Source organism: Anabrus simplex, chromosome 7 (genome assembly GCF_040414725.1).
Source record: "Anabrus simplex isolate iqAnaSimp1 chromosome 7, ASM4041472v1, whole genome shotgun sequence".
In the NCBI taxonomy this organism is placed as follows: domain Eukaryota; kingdom Metazoa; phylum Arthropoda; class Insecta; order Orthoptera; family Tettigoniidae; genus Anabrus; species Anabrus simplex.
In genome coordinates, this window is record NC_090271.1 from 337,554,825 (window position 1) to 337,577,003 (window position 22,179).

The 22,179-nt window shown below is 37.6% G+C and overlaps 1 protein-coding gene across 1 annotated transcript in view; it reads left to right on the forward strand.

Annotated features, from left to right (window-relative positions):
• The window catches only part of eys (eyes shut), a 181,633-nt gene that overhangs the window by 13,388 nt on the left and 146,066 nt on the right, over positions 1-22,179 (forward strand). Inside the window, exons 3-4 of the mRNA XM_068228757.1 lie at positions 8,869-8,982; positions 10,135-10,251. Coding sequence (XP_068084858.1) covers positions 8,869-8,982; positions 10,135-10,251 — 231 coding nt within the window. The remainder of the gene's footprint in view (positions 1-8,868; positions 8,983-10,134; positions 10,252-22,179) is intronic.

Genomic DNA, 22,179 nt, shown 5'->3' on the forward strand with positions numbered 1-22,179 from the left:
CACCCCTCTCCCACTGCTGTGCTCCCAAGACCAAGTGCACAACTAACTGCCAGAATCTGAACAAAGAACAGAATCATCTTGATTTTTGCACTTTTAATTTAAGAAGAGATGATTGCACCAGAGTATTCCATTTGATGGCTGAGTGCTTGTTAAGACCTTCATATTTTATTGGTGGTTCATGCTACAGCATTTTCTGTCCACTTTGTGATTCCCTTTCTCTCTTTTACTAGGATACAATAATATATGAAACTAAAGCGACATTCATACTGATTACTTTTTTGCTAGCATTCTTATTTGCCTTTGCCGATAATGTCATGATTTGAGGAGAAGCAAAAGACCAGGTGTAGGTGAGACTCGACACATGGGGGTAAAGTCTGTCACTTGTCTAATTTATTTCTGACGTCACACATATTGCACCCAACAGGGGCATGATCGAAGGCCCTTTGGTCAAGACTGGTCATCTAAATTGCAGACGAAGCGCTATTTTGAGAAGAGAAATTTTAAAATCAATAGTTACCAACATCATTGCAAGAGATAAAACAACTCTTTAAAATTTTATTCTAAAATCATTCCTTATTTACAATATGTTGTGCAACCTTTTCTTTGTCTGGCGGCATGCTAAACAGGAGAATGAAGCTTGTGACGTCACGGGTGGGGCCAAGCCGGTGAACCACCAGGATGAAAGTTAGGAGAAGTCATCCCCACCACAGGTTCAAGCTAAACGAGAGAGGTAAACTTTTTCGAATCGAAATATGGCAGCCATCTTTAAATCAGCATGGCCAACTTGATTGTCTTCGCCGAGAGAATGAATAAGATTCATATTCCGGCGTTGCTTTTTGATCCAGAAAAGCGGGTGCAATGTATACATCTGGCTCTGATTTATTTTAAATGTCTGACATTTCTACTGGGAAACAAAGTAACCCACAATGCAGTAAAGAAAATTCTTTACTTAATTTAGTTGTAATTGCAGTATACCCTAATATTATTGTATGAAATTCATGGAAATTATGAGAATCAAGTCAAACTTGAATTTTATAATCTATACAAAGTTAACCAGTTCATGTGAAAGAGTGATCAGTATGAAAATAACACTTCCGGCAACAGGAAAATTGTTGAGGGCGATCCTTCTTCTTTACTACTCTAATAATGGCATCTTTGGATGTAAAATAACTGTTGGAAATGTAATATATACTTGCATATTACCGTACTTGTTTTATTTTTCAAGAAATATTCTCACATTTCTTCCACTTTGTACTTTAAGAGTAATGTGTTTAGTTTTAAACATTTAGTTATGATATCGATTATACAGAATTATCTGACTTCACTATTTTTGATGGTAAATGAATTACCTTGTTTTGTACTATGAACTCATAAGAAAAGGGCCCAATATGTTATCACTCAAATTAGATATCCATATAGTGAATTTGGATAGCGGATTATTTTGGGAAGGGTAACCAATAATATGATATACAGTATATTACATTCATTAAAAGTTCATTAAAATATAATGTGATGATTTTAAAAAATCCACTTGTGAGTCTTGATGTTAAATACACACTTAACATCTCTTAAACATATACTAAATGTACATAACATGACCTAATAGGTTGAAAGTCGGTTTCAGTTACAATGTGGTCATGAAAATTCAATATTCATTGACTTGGCCCTCTATGGGTGACTTAAACGCACTCTACAGTGTGATGGCAGTAGTGCTAGACGTTTAGCTTAGATCCTTTCCAACAGAACAAAGATGGCCTAGGCTAGCATAGCTCAATTGGTAGAGCAACCGATGCGAAATCGGGAGGTTGTGGGTTCGGATCCCACTGGTGTCTGGTTGGCCATTTTTGTTCTGTACTTAACATCTCTTTAACGCGTACTAAATGTGCGTAACATGACCTAATAGGTTGAAAGTCGGTTTTGATTCTAACACACTGTGTTGTTACATAAGGAAAAATTTTTTTTTTTTTGCTATTTGCTTTACGTCGCACCGACACAGATATGTCTTATGGCGACAATGGGATGGGAAAGGCCTAGGAATGGGATGGAAGCGGCCGTGGCCTTAATTAAGGTACAGCCCCAGCATTTGCCTGGTGTGAAAATGGGAAACCACGGAAAACCATCTTCAGGGCTGCTGACAGTGGGGTTCGAACCCACTATCTCCCGATTACTGGATACTGGCCGCACTTAAGCGACTGCAGCTATCGAGCTCGGTCATAAGGAAAAATGAAGTCATCTTGTTACATTCTTATTATCATGTTAAAAGAAATGTTGTTCTGTTGGTGAAAAGGACCGCTATGTGAGTTAATAATGGGAACTCCTCTAGTTTCATTTAGCAGTCTAGTGTCAACATGTCATGATAATGCTTGTAGGATGGAGCCTGAAGGATGGAGAACTCCTACATAAAATAAAAATGAGTTAATCTGAATGAGTGACTTCTCCATATTAGACAGTCCTGTGTTAAATAAGAGTCCACCCCAGATGAAACACTGTGTATTTAATATGAAGACTCACAACAAGTGGACTTTTTATTTTTATTTGCTTTACGTTACACCATCACAGATAGATCTTATGGCGATGATGGGATAGGAAAGGGTTAGGAGCGGAAAGGAAGCGGCCGTGGCCTTAATTAAAGTACATCCCTGACATTTGCCTGGTGTGAAAATGGGAAACCTAGGAAAACCATCTTCAGGGCTGTTGACAGTGGGGTGCGACAGCTGCGCGGCCCTAACCGCATGGCCAACTCGCTCGGTACATGGACTTTTTAAAATCGTTGCGTTATACAAGGGTTGAGGCATAAGTCATTGCAACTATGTTTTCTCCACAGGAAAATCGGGATCTACCAGACAAACAGAAATATACAGATGGGAGTGGGGAGAGTAAGTGCTGTGGAGCGTATGAACATTCGGAGTAGGTTTGCCAGGCGTGGGATATGAAGCGACAAAACTGTCAGCTTGTGCTACATTCTCAGAGAGTACAGTAACCTTAGAGTAATCCCCAGGATCGTGATGCGGAGACCTCGGATACCAGTCATGTCAGCATTGAGAGTGTCCTCTTGTGTCCCAAACCACATCTCATGCTCCCTTTAGGGATGAGATCAAAATTGCACAGAGACAAGTCTGGTAAGCATGGAGGGTGTTCCACTTCCCACTTCTGCTTGAAGCCTGATCCATCGCCCTGGTCTATGTACTATGAGTGTGGTAGCAGCGTGAAAATGTGAGGAACGAAAAAGATAGCACCAACCCTCATATTTTAATGAACTTTTAATTCTTTACAACACACCATCTCTTTTATGTATCATATTTTTCTAGTAATTGTAACCGTTACTTCAGCGGCTACACCAAACACAGTAAAGGGAGGAAAGTACTGTAAGTGCAATTACACAGTACCTAAGACACTACACACACAATAAAACATCTGATGAACTACGCGAACTCTGCTGATAACAACACTGGTAAATATCAGTTATTCTTCGGTTTCTCATATAGGGATTGTTCTGGGAGGTTTAATAACATTAAGAGTACCAAATGCTTCCTTTTTCCCTCTTTCTTGACTAATAATATGAGAGACCATACCAAATCCTGGAAGAATTAAAATATAGACTTCAGGGTGACCAAAAAATCAGTAAAGATCAGACTTCTCTATCTACTTGATGAATCAATAGACCCTCTTATTACAGTAAAAACTGTAGGCCATCAATGATATTGAAGTTATGAATATACAGTACCTGCACCGCTTTCCACTAAACTACTTCTAAGTAATAGGACAAGTGAAGGAGGAAGTAATCAGAAACTTATATTGTTTATTCGAGGGAAGGCTATATCAGGGGCCCCAAGTATAAGAGGAACTAATCAATTTCCAAATCCTCCAATTATGATGGGCATTACTATGAAGAAAATTGCATCAGCAAAAGGCTGCGGCAACTTGACGATAATAAACCAGGAACGTGGAAAGGAGCTGGGAACCTACCAAGGGCATGGAGATGGCTTAGGTTGCAGTTTCCAGAAAATCAACCGTGATCCTTGATTTTAAAATATATTATTTACAAATGGACTTTACAAATGAATTCCGAACAAATTCAGCCATGCGGAAGGTACCGATACACAGTTTGAAAAATACCAATTACATGTTCTTTGAGACACACAAATTAGACATTCCTTGACAATAGCTTCCTATAAGTTCAAAGAGTCAAACAAATACCATAAACCTAATTACAAACCAAGTCTTACAATACAATTTGGAAGGTAAGAAGAAACGTAAAATGCTATTACAATTTAGAGTGAAGTTAAACGTACCTTTCAAAATATCTGAACAACATAATTGAAACAGGGTAAAATCAGAAATATCTAAACTTGGCGCAGAGGCCAGTTCAAATTGGTCCCAGACCAAAAACACTTCTGATGCGGAGGCAGTGGGAAAACTAGCATGCATCAAGTGACACGGAACTATTAGAGGCAAAACCTCAAGGGAAATACATAAAACAACAAATTACATGTTTAGCGAAACAAGCAAAGGGCAATGCCTCAAAAGGAAAGCCCAGCTGAAAAGCTAAGGCATCTGAAATAATTAAGTGGTGAGTCTGGGTGTGGTTAGAGCAAACTCCTAAATGAAAAGCAAGTGAACTTTAAATGTAATTTAAGGTGGAACAGAAACTTCGGACAGTCAAGAGATGGAAGACAGACCGCGAAATGCTGCCTTGCTCTCTTTAACAAGGGAACCCTGGCCTTGGAGTAGCCAATCAGAACACAGGAGCCTGCCTATCATCACCCAGATTCACCAATCACAGCTCTTACTTCAGTCGCGATGTTTAAATAACTTTCTCGGATACCCACGATCGCGAATCTTCCATTTCCAGAATAGTAAGAACATATTTCTAGAATGCATAACTAACAAAGCCCAACACACCCTGTTCTAAGATTGATGTGACAACTGTCTGGACAGTTCCAGTAAATATAGAAATGAAACCTACTAGTTACACATACAATATGTTACCAAAATATTTACAGTGAACAGATTAGGTAGTTACATGGAATACAAATAAAACATTATATCGCCACACTTCAGACCATACAGTAAGTACTTTTTTTGCTAGGGGCTTTACGTCGCACCGACACAGATAGGTCTTATGGCGACGAACAGTAAGTACTACTTAACAAGGTTTACAAATAAAAACTTCTATAAACACTTTCCACTTCCAATATATTCTACACCTGTGTCAGTAATGTTTCAGAATATCTCTTGTTGAGTTATTTGTTAGCCACCTGATGATGGCCCAGTGGGTCCAAAACATGTTCTGGTGTCATAATTGATGATTTTCTTAATTCCCATCTTGATTTCCCAGTTTCAGTGCTTTAATTTTAATTTAGGACACTTCCATCTAATCAACACTTTTAAAATTTATGTAGAATTTTATTCTATCTCATGTTTATAGTGCTACCAGTTTTGGTCTGTTACTAAGACCATCCTCAGCTACAGTGAATAACCTTAAAAAGTATGCATCACTGCAAATGATATAAATGATAAACATTCTGTATTATAAATTTACATTCCTAACTTTTAGGTTTCGTCTTCCTGAATTAGGAATATAATTTAAATATCCATTTTTTACACTATAAAAACTTTTATATTTTGTTGTACACTTTTATGAAAAACACATTGAACATTTCTTTCACTAATGTTAATTTCTTGCATCAGCTTTTCCAGAAACTATTTGGTTTTAATGTTCTTAAGTTGGCAACCCTACTAATGGAACTAACAGTGAACTTCACAGATGGTACCAGGTGACCAGGAAGTATGCCATGTGCACAGTAAGATATTTTTATGTGGTGCTTATGTCCGGGTTAATGCTTACATAAAGGTGTCAACGCTACCTTTCTGTTAAAGGCAAGCGCCCTTCCTCCACACATCCTGCTCCCTCATGCCCTTCACACAGCACTGTCAAGCTTGGAGAAATGCTTATCACCTGGTCTGAATACGAAAGAAAATGAAACCTGTTAGGACTTCAAGTGATAAATATGTACATACTTCAGTGCAGTGACTACTACTACATGCTCACAAGGTAGTATGCTGACTCTTTAAATACAATAGCAAATGATGTGCACTACTACCAGTAAACACAGTAACATGAATGCAATGAAATTAACTTCCTTCTCTAACACAAAAGGCTGACGCTTGGTAGGCCAAGGTCTTTTGGGGCTGTTGCGCCATGAGGTTTGGTTTTTCTAACAGAAAAGCAACCAGAAATATTTTGTAGATATACCTGGGGTTCGTTTCAAAAGTCATGGCAATTGCAACATATTGTCCAATAATACTGTAGTATGAGAAATCCATTAGAAGGCCAAGATAATGTTAACATCAATGAGATGGGGAAGCCAGTGAATACAAAGTCACTGTTTCACTGTTGGTTGCGTCAGTGTGAACCACGTGTCAGCGATGTCGTGTTATGATGGCAAATTGCATCCCATGTAATGGCTTCTTCTGTTTCAGAATGAGATCAAAGTCACATAGAATGAGATCTGTGAATAACTTCCCACTCACACCACTGCACAGCTGCAGTGCGGGCTGTAGTGTTATCAGTGCACGCCATTTCTACAAAAACCGTTCCATGGTCACGTTGTAAGGGGTCTTCAGTTTTCAATTGACTGCCCTTACAGTTTTTATTTCTACTTCTGGATCCCATTCTTGTGCCAGCCAGCATCCTGTAATAGAATATAAGACACACTTTCAATGGCTTTCCCTCTGGGATGATAACAGCACTGGAGATTTTCGGCTTGCTGATTATGATGATTTTTGTATTTGAGTGTTTATTGCAAGGCTAAACTCCTTGCTTACTTTGTTGATACTATTCAAAAGAAATTGAAGGTCACCTAAATTGTCAGCCATCACAGTGTCATCTGCATAATGGATGGTGTTCATTTGCTTCCCATTCTACTTTGGTACTTCATCAAGGGAAATTTAAAAAGAAAAATGACTTCAGAGTGTAAATTAAAACTATTAGGAGAGTGTGTACAACCATGTCTTATTCCTTTTTCTATTGTGATCTCTTCAGGAATGTGATCTATATTTTTGACGTGAGCCATTTGGTTCCAATACAGCTTCTTGACAATGTTGACATATTTACTGTCAAGCCAAATATGTTCCGCTAATGTACGACGGTATCTGTTGTCAAGAGCTGTTTTCATTATCAATGAAGCAAGCAAAGACAGCCTATTGTTAGTGAAGACATTTTTGAACAAAAGCTTGTATAACACCAAGACCATTTTTAAATCTGAACATACCAGTAATACCACTCAAATGTATTACAGGACCTGTGCTTACCAATTTCTTACAAGACGCAGGACATATATATGCAGACATCAACACAAGAGTAAAATTCCTGTACATTAGCCATAAGAGACAACACTTGCTGCACTTAATGTGAACATACACACAGACCATACCTGAAAGCACTAATGTTCTCAATGAATAGACATGGATAATCCAATCATATGCACTGTATGGCCACCTCATACAAAACTATTTTCCTAATTGAAATTTTGGTATCAGACACAAAATTCAATGAAACGCATCTACAAACCTAACTGATGGTGATTTATCAATAGTGATTTCTGTAAAATTTCTAGTGCTGCTACTCTTTTGCAATTTATAATCCAAAATAATTTTCAGAGTACTTTTTGGAAAGAGTTCAATTGTTAAACATCTTGTAACTATCCCAGTGACTATCTGTGAAGCTGAAGCAAGTGAAGATATTCCTAAGCAGCACCTTGGGAGATTAACTGCTTTGGCCATGTTTCCATCAAAAGTACAAGTTTGTTAGTGAGTAGACAATAATACTAGACAACTTGTCTATTATGTCAAGGACTGAGCTAGTCATGTTTTTGTGCCTAAAAATGAAGTAAAATTACCAGATTTTTACTATAAGTTTGGTTTTGTGAATCTGACTTTGCATTTTTTAAATTTGATTTTTTTCCTCAAATTTAGTGTACACCTTCATACTTCAAAATGGATGAGTAAATTGTGCCTCCCCTTTGGTGCTTAAGCCCTGATGTTTCTTTGCCTACCAAGTAACTGCTACCCAGCCCAATGGCCTGCAGATTATGAGGTGATGCTGAGACAAATCCTCTCAGCTGTTGTTTGTGGCTTTCTATACCTGAGTTTGTTTGTCATGCAGTTGATACAGAGGTTGTTTCAAGGTTTAATGAAGCTAAACTATATCAGTAAGATGCTATTTATTGATAGTGATATTGATATACTGTATACATATCTGTTTCTTAAAATGCTATCAATTGTACCATCATCATCATCATCATCAATGTCCCACTCCAGTCACCTGAGTGTGGTTAACAAGCCTCCTCCACTCCTTTCTGTCCTTCCACTTTTCATGCTCCAATACTTCCACCTCATCAAACCCAGCTTCTCTAATGTCGTTCCAGACCTGATCCATCCATCTTCTTCTTGGTCTTCCAACTGGTCTCTTTCCCTTAACTTCTCTTTCCAATTCCCTTCTTGTCCTTTTAATCAATGTTCTTAAAAATTTCATTTCTACTGCTTGGATCTTACTATCTTGTCTCTTATTAGTTAGCAGCATTTCTAGTCAGTATGGTACAATTAATAAGAAATACTGTTTATATAATGTTAATTTTGTTCTCTTGGGTACTTTGTCATCCCATAAAAGCTCTTTGACTTGATGATAAAATGTTGTACCTTTACTTAGTCTGTTATTAATTTCAGGGTTGATTTCATTACTTCCATTAATAATGCTACCCAGATATGTAAACTGTTCTCCATCTATGTTCTCTTTTCTACAGTGCATGACTACAGTTTTCTTTTTACTACCAAACATTTGCCAATAATCATTTCCTTTATCCACAGGAGATGAATGTGAAGAGAATTTGGATGAGTGCAGTTCCAATCCCTGCCTCAACAATGCCACATGTGTGGATGATGTTAACGGTTATTCTTGCTTATGTCCGCCAGGATATTCAGGTAGAAAGATATTTCACTTCATCATTCTGCAGGATCTCTCACATAAACCCGGACTGTACTCTGGGCTACGGCAGCTGCAGTATGGGAGGTACTCAAGCATCAGTCGCCAGTCTGAATCTCAGCTATTACAGCGGTGAGACAGTTATTATTGCAACACCGTATTTTCGTATGTAAAGCTTCTGGTTTCTTCTTCATGGTCGTGCAAACAGTCATAACTCTCGCTATTGGTGTGCAGAATGCTGTTTGCAAAGTCCCTCATTATAATAGGAAGATTGGTGCTTGGCGTGCTGTTAGTGCAAGACAAATAATTGCGCCTATTTTTCTTTTTGAGACGACAGTAAATACAGAAAGGTACCAAGATGACATTTTGATGCCGTTCTTCCATCATTTAAGGGAAGAAGAAAAATTGCATGGGTGGTTTTGACAAGATTCATCCCCTGGTCATACAGCAGAAGATTCCCTTCGTACAATCTCAGAAGTGTTTGCAGAGAGAATGATCAATGCTGGTTTATTTCCCCCCTCCTTCTCCATGTCTAACAGTGAGTGATTTTTACTTGTGGGGTAAACAGAGAGAAAAAGTGTATTGAACAAATCCTCACACATTGGAGGAGCTGAAATAAAACATTACACTGGCAGAACTCACTCGCGTCAGCCAGAACGTGGCTCGTATAACCCAGGAAGGACGACACTTCCAGCATCTCTTATAAGGTAACATTTCGTATCCACACTTGAAGCAGGACGGCCAGCTGCCGTGGTGCAGAGTACAAACACCCTGTATTCTATAACTCATCATTTATCTGAAAGATTCATTGCATAATGACTTGCACAAGTAAAATGCAACATAGAGGAGAAGATATCATCAACATTTTCTCAAATGAAGATGATCTTGACCTTGGTGTCAGCTATTTCATTTTAATGAGATCTAAAAGAATATGCAATAACCTATGTAATTAAATTCAGGTGGTGAAGTGTTAATAAAGACATTTTGTTGTAAGCAGAGAAAACTTTATACACCCAGTTCTTGATCACGTTGGTTAAACAAACTTAAAAAATTCATACTAACTTCTCTGTTCTTTCCTTACAAGATTCTGTGTTGCTTATTGGTGTAGTTAATAGGTCCTTTTTCTGTTTGGATGGTGGTGATGGATGTAGGCCTGCATTGTGAGATAGACGAGGCAGTGTGCAATGCCACAGGTGAAGCACGCTGCCTGCATGGAGGCACATGTAAGGAAGGACCTGGGATATCATTCAACTGCCTCTGTCTTCCTGGTAAGTGAGTTTGTTACACTTCTTTTCCACATTTGTTTTTATATTTTAGGAGAAGTGTTTCTTTTGGACTTACTCAGTAAGAGTCAAATCACGAGCATAGGTCAGACTGTATGAATGGTTTGTGTATTTCATCTTTCCATTTATAAAATCACAATTTCTTTAAAACATTTGTTACTACACAAAGTGGAGTGTAAACATACTTTCCTCATTCTAATTGTGTGTTGGGATATGACCATTATACAAGTGTACTTTCCAACATCGAACAGTAATGAAGATGAGGTTGAAGAGCTGTATGAGTGTCTTGATGAGCTACTAAAACTAATTGATGACAAGGAAAATCTGGTGATTATGGGAGATTTCAGTGCTGTGGTTGGCTCAAAACCAGACAGAATGGGGATAGGGAAATTTGGACTGGGAAAGAGAAACAGCCGAGGTGAAAGGCTACTAGATTTTTGCGAACAGTATGATATGGTACTAACTAACACCATGTTTGAAGTGCCTTTGAGAAGACGATATACCTGGAAAAGTCCCGGAGAAATGCAAAGATACCAAATTGATTTCATATTAGTTAAAGCTAGGTATAGGAATAAAATCAAATCAAGCCACAGCTATCCTGGCGCTGAAGTGGACAGTGATCACACACTTGTGATGGCAAAATGCAATTTCAGACTTAAAAAGATAATCAGAAGGAAGAAAGTCAGATGGGATTTAAACAGATTGCAAAACAAACAAATTAAACAGAAATATGCAGAGGATACAAATGCACTCATGGAATATAATAATTGTGAGTTAGACTAGGAAATGATGAAACAAGGAATCTCTGAGATAGCACATAGAACTTTGGGTAATAGAAGACTAGAGCCAAGAAAACCATGGATTACTCAAGAGATATTAGACCTTATTCAGAAACGAAACCAGTATAGGAAGATAAATACAGCATTAAGCCAAGATCAGTACAGAAAAACAAAGAATCTCATTGTGACAAAATGTAGGGAGGCAAAAGAAGTATGGATGAAGGAAATTACGCAGACTATAAAGAATGATATAATAGGAGGAAGAACAGATAGAGCATATGGCATGATCAAATCACTTCAATATAAACCCAAAACAAGAAGTTCAGTTATAAAGGATAAGAATGGGCAAGTACTTATCGACAGTGAAGATATCGCAGAACGCTGGAAGGAGTATCTTGAAGACCTGTACTGGGATGAAGAAGTAATGGCAATTCCAGACTATCTTGAACCTGAACAGATGGTGGAAGAAGACAATATAGGCCCAATAATCACATGGGAAGAATTTGACCTAGCACTAAAACAATTAAAGGACAAGAAAGCAACCGGACCGGACGACATACCAGCAGAATTTCTCAAGGGAATAGGAGAAAGAATGAAACAACAACTGTATAACATCACTGCAAAATGCTATTACAATGGTGAAATCCCTGGAGACTTTACTAAAAGTAGGACAGTTACCTTACCAAAGATAGGAAATGCTACTGACTGTTCCAACTATAGAACACTAACACTGCTATTGCACGCATCCAAAATACTGCTTAATGTAATTAAGAATAGGATTAAAAAGAAAATTGAACAATATACATCGCAAGATCAGTTTGGTTTTACAACAGGGAAGGCAGCAAGAGAAGCTCTTCTAGCATAAAGAACTATTCTAGAAAGAAGACTAAGTGTTAACAGGCAAACATACATTGCGTTTGTGGATATAGAGCAAGCCTTTGAAAAAGTAAACTGGAAACAACTCTTTAGGAACATGAAGAATATAGGACTTGACTGGAGGGACAGAAGACTCATTTTACTCCTGTACAAAAATCAAAGCACAACAATAGCAATCAATGGGAATGTTAAGACAGCATCCATTAGAAGGGGAGTGAGACAAGGTTGTGCGCTATCTTCATTTTTGTTCAACATGTTCATTGAGGAGGCCATATCGAAACTTAGGCAGAAAACCAAAGGAATCAAAATTAACGGACAACAAATCCACTGTATAAGGTTTGCCGATGGCATTGCATTAATTGCAGGTTCAGAGAGGGAAATAAGTAAAATGCTACGAGTTTTAACATCAACACTACAAGAATCAAAATTGAAACTGAACACCTCGAAAACAAAAGTATTAGTTGTCAAGAAATCAACTGAGGAAATACCAATAAACATTAAGGTATGAGATGAAAAAGTACAACAAGTAAGTCAATTTTGCTACCTGGGAAGCATTATCACTCAGGACAACAGGTGCACCACAGAAATCAGGAGAAGGATTGCTCTAGCTAAACAAGCCTTCAGTAACAAGAAACGGCTTTTGACAAGCAGGAACATTAACATTAAAATTAGGAAAGAATTTGCCAAAATGTTTGTGTGGAGTGTTTTGTTGTGTGGTTGCGAAACATGGGTCTTAGCAAAACAGGATATAAAACACCTGGAAGCAATGGAAATGTGGATATCGAGGAGGATGCTGAAAATTAGTTGGACAGAGAAAAAGTCAAACAATAGGGTCCTAAAGGAAATAAACGAAACAAGGGAATTGATCAACACTGTAGAAAAGAGGAAAACCGAATTCCTTGGCCACACACTTCGACAAAACACATTCCTCACAACTCTGATGGAAGGAAAAGTTCTGGGTAAGAAGGGAAGAGGAAGACCGAGGAAGAAGTATCTGGATTCCGTGATGGACAGGCGGAGACGCTCAGCAGAGGAGAGACGAATGTGGTTACAGCGAGAAGGCCTTGCCTTTAGGATATGAATGAATGAATGAATGAATGAATGAATGAATGAATGATTGGCCATATTCTCAGTCTGTTGTAATGGTCCAAAAATAAGTCACACTAGCATACGATGTGCACCTTTACAAACTGAGACAGGGAAATAAAGGGAGAGAAAGAAGTAGGAACTGAGGAGAGACAAACTAACAGTTTTATTTTACGATATTTGTAGAACACTACAGAATTACCATTCAACATATTTACCTTCACTCATTTATTACTGAGCTGCATTTAGGGCAGTCACCCAGGTGGCAGATTCACTATATCTTGTTTTCCTAGCCTTTTCTTAAATGATTGCAAAGAAATTGGAAATTTATTGAACATCTCCCTTGGTAAGTTATTCTAATCCCTAACTCCCCTTCCCATAAACAAAAATTTGCCCCAATTTGTCCTCTTAAATTCCAATTTTATCTTCATATTGTGATCTTTCCTACTTTTAAAGACACCACTCAAACTTATTCGTCTACTGATGTTGTTCGACACCACCTCTCCCTTGACAGCTCAGAACATACCATTTAGTCGAACAGTTTGTCTCCTTTCTTCCAATTCTTCCCAGCCCAAACTTAAGAATATTTTTGTAACGCTACTCTTTTGTCGCAAATCACCCAGAACAAATCGAGCTACTTTTCTTTAGATATTTTTCCAGTTCTTGAATCAAGCAATACTGGTGAGGCTCCCATACACTGGAACCATACTCTAGTTGGGGTCTTACCAGAGACTTATAAGCCCTCTCCTTTACATCCTTACTACAACCCATAAATACCCTCATAACCATGTGCAGACATCTGTTCTGTACCCTTTATTTACATTTATGTGATTACCCCAATGAAGATCTTTCCTTCCATTAACACCTAGATACTTACAATGATCCCCAAAAGGAACTTTAGCCGGGCTGAGTGGCTCAGACGGTTGAGGCGCTGGCCTTCTAACCCCAACTTGGCAGGTTCGATCCTGGCTCAGTCCGGTGGTATTTGAAGGTGCTCATATACGGCAGCCTTGTGTCGGTAGATTTACTGGCATGTAAAAGAACTCCTGCAGGACTAAATTCTGGCACCTCAGCATCTCCGAAGACCGTAAAAGTAGTTAGTGGGACGTAAAGCAAATAACATTATTATTATTATTATTATTATTATTATTATTAAAAGGAACTTTCATCCCATCAACGCAGTAATTAAAACTGAGAGGACTTTTCCTATTTGTGAAACTCACAACCTGACTTTTAACCCTGTTTGTCATCATACCATTGCCTGCTGTACATCTCACAACATTATTGAGGTCATTTTGCAGTTGCTCACAATCTTGTAACTTATTTATCACTCTGTACAGAATAACATCATCTGCGAAAATCCTTATCTCTGATTCCACTTCTTTACTTATATCATTCATATATATGAGAAAACATAAAGGTCCGATAATAGTGCCTTGAGGAATTCCCCTCTTAATGATTACAGGATCAGATGAAGCTTTGCCTACTATAATTCTCTGAGATCTGTATTCTAGAAATACAACAACCCATTCAGTCACTCTTTTGTCAAGTCCTATTGCACTCATTTTTGCCGGTAGTCTCCCATGATCCACCCTATCAAATGCTTTAGACCGGTCAATCGCGATACAGTCCATTTGACCTCCTGAATCCAAGATATCTGCTATATCTTGCTGGAATCCTACAAGTTGAGCTTCAGTGGAATAAGCTTTTCCAAACTTTTTTTTTTGGTATATGATCATAAAATAGGTACAGTAGCAGAGCACCGAATATACCAGTATAATTAGTAATCATTTATATAGAACTTACCAAGTTTTGTTCTGATGCAACCCAACATTCCACTTTAGATTCTTCTAACCTGCCTTTCTTTCTGTGACAGTAAAACTGTAATTATCCATCATCACATTGTTTAAGCCTCCTTCCCACACTCAGGGATGTAGCTTGGACTTCAGTTATTATTTATGAGCAGTGTGGTGAGTGCATCTGTAGTAAAAACCTCTGTTTTTAGCGTCATGTTTCCACCCTAACTGTTACTTTTTGCACGTGCTGTCCTCATTTTGACTTGAACTGCTAAAATGCCTGAGAAACTTATGAGTAGTCTTGATATTTAAAAAGAAAGGCAATTATTAAACGTTTAAGGAAGGTTCAAAGTACGTATTTATGGTATGAGACAAACGACAATCAGTGATATCAGATGTTATGTGGACAAAATTGAAAGCCATGTTTAGAAAATACAAATTATGGATGGTAACTTGAAAGCTTGCAAGATGATGAAACTAGCAAAAACGATTAGTTGGACACTGTAATATATCAGTGGTTTGTTCAAGCCTGCAACTAAGGTATTTCTCTTTTGGGACCAATAATAATTGCTAACACTATTGATATGGACAACAAGCTTGGTGGAGGACTGTCTTTCAAAGCAAGGATAGAGCATAGGCAGGTAAGGTAAATTTAAGTTTCATGATGCTATTCGACAGTTGTGAGAATCGTACACTTTGGTGCCATACAGTTACTGTGTTTGAAGGCTAAACAACAAGCATGGAGCCCCACCCTCCCCCAGTCATTCCATGTGATTTTTGTGGACAAATATTTCATGGCAAGATTAGGCTACTAAGTCATGTGAAACATATTCACAAAGCATTGTGAGTGTGAAAATGTAAACTGCTGAAGAATATGCTTAGTCGGACGATGACGATAACATGCAAAAACTAAGTGTGGATAGTGCAGTGATTATTTTATCATCTTATTCCATTATTTATCTTTTTTGATATCCATCATGGTCTGGTCCTGAACTCTGGTGGGTAACAGAGTTTCTAAGATGCTTCTGTTGTTCACATACATTATAACGAGGGTGTCCAGATTTGGTCTGGACAATTTACTTTTCACATGATGCATCCACGTGTCCAGCAGACATACAATTCATCTGCAAAATAGTCTGGATTAAACATATTGCTATCAACAAAATAGTCTGGATTAAACATATTGCTATCAACAAAACAGTCTGGATTAAACATATTACTATCAACAAAATAGTCTGGATTAAACATATTGCTATCAACAAAATAGTCTGGATTAAACATATTGCTATCAACAAAACAGTCTGGATTAAACATATTACTATCAACAAAATAGTCTGGATGAAACATATTACTATCAACAAAATAGTCTGGATTAAACATATTGCTATCAACAAAATAGTCTGGATTAAACATATTGCTATCAACAAAACAGTCTGGATTAAACATATTGCTATCAACAAAATAGTCTGGATTAAACATTACTATCAACAAAACAGTCTGGATTAAACATATTGCTATCAACAAAATAGTCTGGATTAAACATATTGCTATCAACAAAACAGTCTGGATTAAACATATTGCTATCAACAAAATAGTCTGGATTAAACATATTGCTATCAACAAAACAGTCTGGATTAAACATATTACTATCAACAAAACAGTCTGGATTAAACATATTGCTATCAACAAAATAGTCTGGATTAAACATATTACTATGAACAAAACAGTCTGGATTAAACATATTACTATCAACAAAACAGTCTGGATTAAACATATTACTATGAACAAAATAGTCTGAATTAAACATATTACTATTAACAAAACAGTCTGGATTAAACATATTGCTATCAACAAAATACTTTTCCATATTTTAAAATGCAAATTATGAAAAATAATTATTACTATTCCATTTTTATAATAGTTTATTATTAATATTATTACTGTTATTTTCCTCTGCATTTGAATATAAGTACATACTTTGTTGAATTGTATGTTAGGTTTCACTAAACCAATTCCATGAATCACTTGAAAAATGAGTCTTTCTCATTGTTGATGCATGGAGTGATTGACATAATGGTAAACAAATCTTCGTTCCTGTCCCGCTCTTTATGGGAAATAATGTGATGCTAACAACAATGAAACTTTGGACAAACATTACCAAAACATTATAATTAGGGAGAAGATTTTTATGTGTTAAAAATGCAAAGATATTCATTTATGTGCTAAAAACCTAAAAAATATGTGATAAAGACTTTAAAAATAATCTGCTTTAAATATCACAAGAGATGAATAAGATAAGTATAAAGTATTGTATTAAAATATGGTGCTAGCAAACGTGCTGCTTAAAACTGGCCTAGGAGGTAGAGACGTAATTGGAAACAGCTGGCGAAAGTTTGGAATTCTAATCAATGAACTTTATGTTGTTGACAACGATGTACAGGTGTGTCAGGTGGACTGATTAGGGGTAAAGAACGTTTAATGCAGCAATGTGAAGCAGCATCACTCAGCAATAATAAAACATTGTCATATTGTACCGTTTTTGGCCACAAGAAAGCTAACAAGTCATAGAAACATTTTGCAGCAGTGGAATGATTTATGTTGTTAAGTATTTGTAGTTTAAGAAGAAATGATATGCTACCTGCTTTCATTGCACCAATTACAGAATCCCGCTCAAGTTGTACGATTCCAGCAAGATATCGCAGATATTTTAGATTCAGGAGGTCAAATGGACTGTGTCGCTATTGACCTATCCAAAGCTTTTGATAGGGTAGATCTTGGGAGATTACTGACGAAAATGAGTGCAATTGGACTTGACAAAAGAGTGGTTTAATGGGTGACTACATTTCTAGAAAACAGAACTCAGAGAATTAGAGTAGGCAAAGTGTTATCTGATCCTGTAATGATTAAGAGGTGGTGAGGGGGGACCTTGGACCTTTATGTTTTCTTATATATTATATAAGTGATATGACTAAAGATCTGGAATCACAGATGATGATGTTATACTGTATAGAGTGGTAAATGAGTTGCAGGATTGTGAGCGACTGCAGGGGGACTTAAACAATGAGATGGGCAGCAGGCAATGGGTATAAGTCCCTGTAAGACCGCAGTTAGAGTACGGGACCCTCACCAGGACTACTTGATATGAGAACTGGAAAAAATTCAAAGGAAAGCAGCATGATTTGTTCTGGGCGACTTCTGTCAAATGAGTAGTGTTATTAAAGTGTTGCAAACTTTGGGCTGGGAAGACTTGGGAGTAAGGAGATGAGCTGCTCAACTATGTGCTATGTTCCAAGTGATTAATCTCATTATTTGAGCCATATTGAATTTCAGTATATTAAAATTTTACAATTGATTTATTGATATCCACATATTCAGTACTTTACAATCCTTGTGACTACGATATAATTATACTACTTAGGTTGTTGTGGTACATGTTTCGCATCGTCAGCCACTCAATTCTCTAAACTAGTCAGAGCTCTGAACCAAGACTGTCCCATAAGAACTAATTGTTATTTGATACATTTTGTTTGATCACAGTTTATTAACAGTAGATGGTTGAATTGGTTGATTATAATCTAAGATTTTAGAGGGTTGTATATTATTATCTTGCCATGTAATGGAGATAAAATGTAAGTATAACATCACAAACACACCAGTATTGAAGTTAAGTTAACAATCAAGACAAATAGGAGCCTTAATATTTACAAATTTTTCCAATATATACAAGAGTTCCTTTACATTCAACAAACTAAAAGGAGAGTGGATTAAAAACTTTGCATATATTAAAACTTTTCAATCATAAAAATAAGAGTCTGTTTGATAGTATACACAAATACTGTAGTTAAAAACAAAAACATTTAACACACACACACTAAAACGTTTCTTTTATAACGCTCATCTAAATTGCATTAATAGCTGTTAAGTTTGTCTTTAATGTTGAGGAAGCGCTTTAAAAGTTCATATTAAAAACCACCGTTAACCTCTGAAAGTAACAAATTGAAACAATTAACATACCGTTTGTGGTCTTGCTTGCTGTTAAAAAATTCTGCTAAGAAGATGTTATCCTCCACAAAGTGATGGGATTTGTACCCCATAAGACATATTTAGAATGAGCTGGCCCATGACACACAGCTGCATTCGAATGATATTTTTTTTCTCTCCACAATTAATTTTAATACATAAATAACATCAGAAAATATCCACAACAATGCAAAAAAGGCAAAATTATAATTAGTGCTACCATTCCCAAACGTACGGAAACATGTTTGTCTCTATGTGAGACTTCGATATATCCACTCAGATAATAAAAGGCAATTTGCCTAAATCCTGGGCTCTAGCCATAATAAATCTCTCTCAAAAAGAAAATTCTTTGCATAAACCACTACAATGTTTGCTTTAATGGTTTTAAACCATGCTTTCTCTTCTTTCACCATTTTTTTCAGATATGGTTCTCTTTTTTTGGTATTGTACGAGGATATTGCAAGTGTGAAGAATGTAAGTTAATGGTGTGTAAGCAGCAAACAGTGGCAATGAAAATGAGTCGAACATCCTCACACTTGAGGGAGAGAGAATAGAATGTGTGAAAAGCATATCTTGGAAATGTTATATCCAGTTATGGGAGTGCTAAACTAGAAGTACAAAATAGTGCTCAAAGTATCTAACTTCTTCCACCAAGTGTCCAATCTAGTCTGGGACAAGGCTGAGCAATTCAAACAATCTTTTCCCAATCATAACCTACAGCTTGGAGACACAGTAAATTAAAGTATGTGAAATGAAATTTCTAAAATTCAGCTATGCATCAGATGGGAAGAGAAGAATCATGAATATTTACATAAGCAGAGAAATGCAAATGTAGAGAAGACTGCAGAGCTGAATTTGTTTGGCCTTGCAGGAAACACAGATTCCCGGGCTTTTGTTAGAGAGGATGGTGCCTGGAAAAAAAGACCAGCGAGACTTTCCAGGAGGAGGTCATTGAACCAAATTAAACGAGACTTAGCATAAAATGGAAAGATATTGGAGGCATATCATTCACACAAGTCCTACCTAGCCTCCAGGAATGATCAACAGATGATGATGATGACAATAATGATGACGATGATGATTGCATATGGAATATCAGCCTGTATAAACATTCATGATTGGCATTTTTGTCATTACCAGTAATGAGATGTAAATTTCAAGTCATTTGAAGCTGAATGGGAATGGGATGAATGAGAAAGGAATGGGTAGCAAGGAGGGAATTGTAAAGGGAAGGAGACCATTGGAAGACCGAGAAGAAGGTGGATGGATCAGATTTCAAAGGGCATTAGAGAAGCTGGATTGGATTTGGCGGAAGTAATGGAACAGGAAAAGTGGAAGGACAGAAAGGAGTGGAGGAGGCTTGTTAACTGCACCCGGGCAACTGGAGTGGGACATTGATGATGATGATGATGATTGAAGCTGAAATACTTGCCCTGAATTTTTAAAACTATCTGCAGATTATTAATTCACCAACAACACTTCACTGATGCTTTTGCATGTTCTTGCTGTGTAAGAATAGTAGCATTACAAGTTCACCGGACAGAATAAATTAGCCCCCCTACGTGAGCGATCAGTAGACATTGATGTACGTCAACATGGGTAGATGTAAGGATGTGACAGAGGTTAACAGGGGCAATTCTCTTTGGCCATACGGTACGTGAAGTTGCTGGATTTGTTGGTGTTTTACAGCAGACTGTTCAGCGTGTCTACAACCTGTGATGTACTACACGTCGGTAAGAAACACGACATCAGAATTGTGGTCGTAAAGAAAAAGACCCTGACTGAGAGGGATGGGAGGCGCGTTTCAAAATTGCTTCCACAGCCGACAGGAACTGCTGCAGCCTGTTAGCGACGGGAACTGCACGCAGAGTCAGTCACCTTGCAAGAGGCCATTGCTCACTCGGACACATAAAGTTGTGCGCCTTCAATGGGCTAGGAATTATCGAACCTGGACAGTAGCTGACTGGTGGAACGTAATGTGATCTGACAAATCACATTTTTGCCTGTATTCCAATGACACACATTGTTGACTGCATCGAAGGACAAATGAATCATTTCATCCCGGATGTGTGCAAAGTCAGGTTCAAGCCCGAGGTGGGTTTGTGATGTTTAGGGGATGATTTCGTATCATGGATTGGGCCCGCTCTCTGAGGTGACTAACATGAACCAGCATGTATATTTAAACATTCTGGATGATGAGTACGCTAGTGATACCCCGATTTTTCAAGATGACAACATCAAAATTCATTGGGCTCGACACATATATGACTGGTTTTATGAACACTCCTCCACCCCATTACATCTCGACTGGCCTGCAAAATCACCTGACTTGAACCTCATCTTGGAACAGCGGGTAAAACACCAACATCAGCATCCCCACATTTTGGTGGATTTGCTCAGCGAGCAGTTTAACCTGGATGCGACGGACCTGCACAACCTTGTCCAGGCGGTGATCAGGTGCAGAGGCGGAGGTACACCGTATGAAGTGATGCTTGTTATGATTTCTCTAGGAGTGACACATTTTTTGCCCACTGAGCTTATGCTATAAATGCAGTATTTGTTCCCTATCTGCTTATTGTATGTAGTGAAAAGGGAGCAAACAAACAAACAAACAGCAAATACTGACAGTAATATTTATCATGCCTGGAACAGAATGCTGGAATGAAAGTGAATACTGAAGAAGATATTTGACACTGTAACACATTACTGATGCATAGAGTGCTTGATTCAATATTTTGTTGCTAGTCATCGCTGAAGAATGTGCCATCGCTGCCTTACAGCATTAATCTGTTCTCAATACAGTGTTCGATTAGTAACTAAGTGATTCATAACTGTTCCGGGGTTACCCGTGGAACGCAGAGGTGAAAGAAGGTGCCGGGGTGAATGGGTCTAACTACAATAACAAGAAAAGAATTTAAAAATTTAACTGAAGGTTATATTTTTGAAAAACAACAAATTTAACAACTTTTCACTTAGTGAGATAACAATGATATAGCAATTTAGAAACAAGACTTAGGAAAATCCATCCAAGATTTCAGAACTTTAACTCTCTTGGGCTACAAGCACCTAGTTTTACAATTTTTGAGTTCCCAGCACAAATTTACAAAGAGCACAAATTTCTTCAAAGGGCAGAAATCCCCTAATGCATGGAGCACTTGCCCCAACAATGACAATCTCAGGCCTCCCAGAGGCACTTTTACAGCACTTGAAAAAGGGCCTTCGTGTAAAAAGAAACAACAGTTAAATAAATGGCCCGAACACAAAATGAAAGGAGGCGAAAACTTGCACTCCTAGATGTGAATTCTTAAAACCTAAGGGGCACTAGGCCAATGAAACAGGGGCTATTCCCAAACTAT